Raw genomic sequence first — 6,196 nt, 5'->3', positions numbered from 1 at the left:
GGTATATTCGAATAGAGCAACCGGTTAACCGGTTATTGATTTCAGAAGAGGAATGGTTATTACGGTGATTGAACATTGCTGTCGACCGGTTACTATTTGCGAACGGAGAAGCATGGGAGAAAAAAATATTTTTCCCTTTTACTGCTAAAATGTGGCGTGTTCTTTTTCTGCCAATGGGAGAACTCTTGGCATGGAAACCGCAGGAAGGTTGCTGCATTTGGCAAATATCATAGTTTAGAGAAAAATCCCGTTTGAAACTTTTCTTCTTGTCCTGGAGTGAAATGATGTAATGAAGCATTAAATGTTAACATGGAAACATTTAATACCATTTTTCCAGCAGAAAAATGAAACTTTAAAGTTTAACGAGTTAAATGTAAAAGAAAAAATGAATGAGGAAGTTTTTACTAGTTTGGCGATAAAATGATCAAGTAACCCTACTAAAGCCATTGATAGGTAGGCAAAACGTGAGAAACGAGAACGGGGAAAAGCAAAAATATTGTTCTCTTCTCGCATTAAACCGGCCTGTCATAATTCAAAGTTTATATATCTATGTGAAATAAAAATAATTCATGTTTCGGTAAAAAATAAGAGTTAAGATTGGAAAGAGGAAATTAATTCAATAAAATCGTTACCCTGAAATGTGCTGTTCTATATAAAAAATTTATTGCCGGCCTTTTAAGATATTCTTTTGTAATGGTAACATTTTACTCTCCATTTTATAAAAGCCCACATTTTATTACTTCCGTTTAAAGAATTTAAATTACGTAAACTTTATATGTGTTTCCAATTGCTTGTTTTGTGTTTGTAAAACGGTGTAGAGTTATTCTTAATTGAAATCATGCACGAATCTGAAGCTTTGTTTCGAAATGAGATTACATATTTTATGTGCTTGTTACTTTATTTTCAGTTTTAGTGACTTCTTATAATGAATACTTTTTGCAGATGCCTTTGGTCTTTAAGAAAATGTGCTGATGAGTGATCTTTAAATTCGATATGGGTTCTTTAAACGGTGACATGTTTATTGATATATTAGAAGAAAGGCGGAAAACTAGTGATATCAGATGGGCCACTAAAACGTGGGACGTTTCACCATGCAAATTTTCTCTAAAAAGGACACCGCAAGAAATAAAGGATTCTGTTCTGAACAGTGAAAAAATAGATGCAGTCATAAAAGAGGTAAGATACCAATATGAATCATGTTATAGACTTTCATTGAGTAAAACTGTTGATATTTTCATATGCACAATTTTTATTAGAGCAGAAGCTTTAGTTCAACATTTTGAGCCATTCCTTGACCCAATGACATATGATCTTTCTGATTTGTTAGTGGAAGAAGATTCCGTCATGGAAGTTTTAATGCCTCGCAAAGAACAAAAGAGAAAAATAACTAATGACTGTCAAAAGACTATTATAACCAGCTTTTTTTTAATAAACACTTGATCATTCATGTTTTTTGCTATCGTCATAGTGCATTTCATATATATATCGAAATAAGTGCTCATCAAAGCGATTATATTTTTTATCAGGGTTCACTGATATATATCTGTCAATATATAGCATGATATATATTCGATATTTTGAAAACATGATATTTTTAATACTTTTTTTCCGAATTATGACATTATATAAAAATTGTGTATTAATCATATTAAAATTTATTTATTATTTTACATAACCAAAAAAACATAAGAGTATTAACAAGGGTCTGGCCAGAGGATATTTGGGTTCGTTAACGGACCCTTCACAAAAATCCGATCAACCAAAACGGACCTTTTACAAAATCCTGGTCAAACAAAACAAACCTTTCACAAAATCTCGATCAAACAAAACGGACCCTTCACAAAATTCTAATAAACAAGATCGGATCTTTCACAAATTGTTTATTGAAAGAGCAAATGTGAAAGCAAAATAACGCATATTTCTGTGTATAAACCGATAATTTTTAGAACCTTTTTTGAAGTCAAATTAGAGGGATCAGCTTATACAAAATCGGCTAATTTTGAAAAAAAAAAAATCGACATTCTTGCAATGCTCCTGCAAACTATAAATAATTGCTACTTCCAAATAAATATAATGTTTGTTTGTTTGTTTAATCACAGCTAATTAGCAGCGGTGGTGTTGTAAACTTTTCTGAAAACGCATCGATAAGCACTTTTTCACCAGCTCATGATTTAATAAACAATAATAATATATGTCTGTGAAATGAACTTAGAACTGCAAAGGGATAGTAAGGGTGGGGAAAAATATGATGACTTCAGATAGGGTTACCAACTTCAAAATTATCACCACTTAGCGTCTGGCGTTGAACCTTTATAATGACTTGATTAGAAAATATTCTCATCATTTGCGATTTTACGATGTGGTGCGGTGCGATGTTTAATTGTTATTTCGGAGAGAAAATTACATGGGTTTTGATTTTTTGATGCTAACAAGGATGCTTAACTTTAAATAAATTCTGTTAATTACATTTTTTTTCTTTTAGATGTCTACATTTTGAAAAATGCAATCTTTTAACATCCAATGTGAGAATCATATTTTGTTCTTTTTTCAAGCTAACTTCGCTTTATTAGGATGCAAATAAATGAAAAGTCTCTTTATTTCTGTTAGAACTCTCATTTCAAGTTTTTAAAGCAAAATTCCATTTTCTGTTAAAGGTAAAAAATTAAAATGATGGTTTTTTTTAATGGTTTATTTTATTTATTTATTATTTTTTTTTTTTTGCTTCAACTGTGTCCACAGATATTAATGAAATGTTTATCATAGGACTCTAAAATGCAATTTAAAAATAATTTTATCAAAAATATTTCTTTTACAAACCCTTTTTATACTTTTGATGCCTTCACTTTGAGAATTGCGATCTCTTTGCTATGGAATCCGTTATGGGATCTCCGCTATGGGAATCCGATTTTTCGAATTTTTGATGTTTATTATGCTTTGTTAAGAGTTAAACAATTAAAATATCTTTTAATTTTTTGTTAAAATCAAGGAATTTATAAGTTTTAAACGAAATTCTGTGCTTTTTAAGAGTGTCTTGGGTCAAAAAGTTAAATGCTGAAAATGGTCTATTCTGAATTTTATTTATTTATTTTTTTTGTTACAATTATTTTAAATACTGTACAGAAATATTTCTAGTATAATTTAACATAATGTAGAATGGTAGATAAATATTGATACTTAAGAGAGCGATGCCCCCCCCCCCCACCAAATATCAGAAAAACACTCCAGAATGATATTCCCGACATAGAAGAGGAAAACACTCAACTTTTCCATTGATGCAGTTTGTGCCTTCTCTAAATTCTAAAATTTCGTTTTAACATTTTTTTTTTTTGCGAAATTATTTGATTTTTCACAAAATTAATTCATTTTTCACAAAATTATTTGATTTTTCACAAAAAACGGACCCTGTGAAAAATCCTGGACAGACCCCTGATTAATATAGCATATAAGTACACCATTAATATAATGGTATTCTTCCTATATTTTATGCTGATAAATTATTAGTAATATAACAATTTGTATAAGGTTAAAAATGCCTGGTTGAAAATCTAAAAGTTGATCAGAAAAAAGGGAAATGTCTTATGGATATGTACTGACTATAATGCATTTTTTTTTCTGAAATACATAAAATTCATAAAAATAAAAAAATAGTAAAAACATGAAGTTTTAAATGTCAGAATTGAGATCTAAATACTGCATTTTATTCCTTCATGTGAATTATGGGTTAGGGACAGGATGAGTTTTGTTTTTTGAAGAAAAAGAATCAGTACAATCAAAATCTTTCACTTACATCTGTTTTTTTTTTTGGGGGGGGGGGGGTCAGTGAAAAAGGGACATTATTGGCCGGTATTTTAGTTGTTTGGGAAAGAGTTTGTAGCTGTACCTTTGTAAGACCACTGCAAAAGAAGCTTAACTTAACTCAAGGCCAATACTCTTTCAATTATATGCAAAAGGAAATAAACGTTGTAGGGGTCATGCCTCAATTTATTGGGGTCGTTACACTTACTATACATAATCTGTGTTGCCAAAACTTTTTATGTTATATTAAAGATAATGTTAAAATTTTTCTTATTTGTGCTATTTACTTATTGTAGTTGTGATTGTGTTTAAGGGCTCATTCATTAATTACTTAAGGATAATTTCGGCAATCTTTTACCCCCCCTTACCCCCATCTAAGAGTAAGCATGGGGTTCCCAACCCCCTCCCCCTATTCTTACGTACGATTCCATTTCGTTTTTCAAAATAATAAGATAACGACAGACTTGGAATCGAAATTAAATTGAAAACTATTAAATTAAACCTTTTGCATTGAGAAATATTAACTAAACAGTTGGAATTTAGACTGAATGTTTTCCGACATTTTTTTGGGGTATGATGTGATACTTATCTTTCCTAATAATAAAGCTGAAATTCGCTCTGCCTGGATCTCTCTCTATCAGGATCTCTGTCACGCGTATAGCCCCTAGACCGCTTGGCCGATTTTCATAAAATTTGGCAAATCGTTTGTAGCATGGGGGTGTGCACCTCGAAGCGATTTTTCAAAAATTCGATTTTGTTCTTTTTCTATTCCAATTTTAAGAACATTGCATTGGGCAAATTTTCATAACGTGGGCGAGTAAATAACCTAATTATCATAACGTGGAACCGTAACATGGGCGAGTTATTTAACATAGCAAATTGGTGAGAAATTTATCATTATTTGTAAATATACAGGCGAACCAAATGACCTTTTAATTTTCTATGAGCAAAGCCGTGCAGGTACCACTAGTTATAAAATAAAACATGGCATACATAGTCAGATTCTTTTATTATATTTTACACTATTCATTCTTTGTAAAACAAATAAAAAATAGCTCAACTTAATACTTTTTAACCTCCCAGACGCTAATGAAATATACTCCCTGTCAAACCACTTGACCACACGATTTCTATGATGTAAAATATTGACTTGGAAAATATTACATAAGAATGGGTTTGAGCCCCCCCCCCCCCCACCCCACCCGCCCAGTAAGGATGTGTAGAGGTTTTTCTAACTCCCCCCTTCCTCTCGGGACCCTTACGTAATTAATGAATAACCCCTAAATGAACCTTTTTTCGTTTTTAAATCATGAAATTTCTTTTAGATAAGCAAAGAAAATAATTGGTCTGAAGAAGAAACAAAGTTGAAAGCTAAAGAAATTTTGGATGAGATGTCTCATAACTTCCAGTTTAAAGTAATACGTTTCTTTGGTTATGTGCTATCAAAATTCATGAAGAGTGTCTATGGTAAAATATTAGTGAACAAGAAAGGTGTAGAAAAAGTATGTATATTTTTGTGTTGTAATTATGTATGGTTTCTGATATTTTTGCTGTCAGGGCTGAGAAAATTTGAGTAAATTTAGGCTTTTTGTAAATTCTAGTTGAATCAGAACACATCCACCATAAAAGTCCTACTGACCAAATCAAATTTTTCACAAAACTGTTTATTACACAGCGATATGCAAATCAGACTACATTCAATTCACGACTTACGCAAGGGATATGTTCCAAGACCCCTCGTGTTGTGAAATACTATTTGTATACGACATTTTTATTTAACATACACAATTATTTTAGCTCTTGTAAATACCCCTCAAACTAAAAATATCTGAATTTTTGCTATATTTTTTTTTAAACAGCGTTATTCGATTTTAGATACTGTTATGATGCACAAACTATGATTAGTGGACTGCATGTGCTGTATATAATAATAATAAAATGCAGCAATATAGTAGTACTGTCCAGTAGATGACTTTTGAAAATAGAAGCTTTGAATAGAGCTGAGCAGCTGATCAGATCATTACCAGTGTTCTTCACATCAAGGATCTTTAATTTTTCTTTAATTGCAAGAAACTTTCTCTTCTCATTTTCACTAACTTAAATTGAAGTAGTTTACTTAGACTTAGGTATCATTGTATTTAAATATATTTCATATTTAGTAATGAGAAAATGCAAGGAAACACAGAGTGGTTATTCATGCAACTGACAAAGTAATGAAATATTTTCAAATAAAGCTTTTTCTTTTGATATCAATTTGTTTCCTAAGAAATCACAAAAGTATGTGATTTTTTAAGCAAAAAATTTTTGTTTGTTACCTTTTAAAATTGATGTTTTAAGTGAAATATATAAGCTGTCACATGCACATGGGCGCTCGTATGCAAAATTTTAAGGCAGGGCTTAG

General features: G+C 31.0%; 1 protein-coding gene across 1 annotated transcript in view; it reads left to right on the top strand.

Annotated features, from left to right (window-relative positions):
* Window positions 1-531: 531 nt before the first annotated feature.
* LOC129226464 (dihydroxyacetone phosphate acyltransferase-like) overlaps window positions 532-6,196 on the top strand; it is a 52,408-nt gene continuing 46,743 nt past the window's right edge. The window contains exons 1-3 of the mRNA XM_054861072.1: window positions 532-690; window positions 943-1,176; window positions 5,121-5,297. Coding sequence (XP_054717047.1) covers window positions 994-1,176; window positions 5,121-5,297 — 360 coding nt within the window. The 5' untranslated portion in view covers window positions 532-690; window positions 943-993. The remainder of the gene's footprint in view (window positions 691-942; window positions 1,177-5,120; window positions 5,298-6,196) is intronic.

This window comes from Uloborus diversus, chromosome 7, assembly GCF_026930045.1.
Source record: "Uloborus diversus isolate 005 chromosome 7, Udiv.v.3.1, whole genome shotgun sequence".
Lineage (NCBI taxonomy): Eukaryota > Metazoa > Arthropoda > Arachnida > Araneae > Uloboridae > Uloborus > Uloborus diversus.
This window is presented reverse-complemented; position numbering and strand designations above follow the sequence as displayed.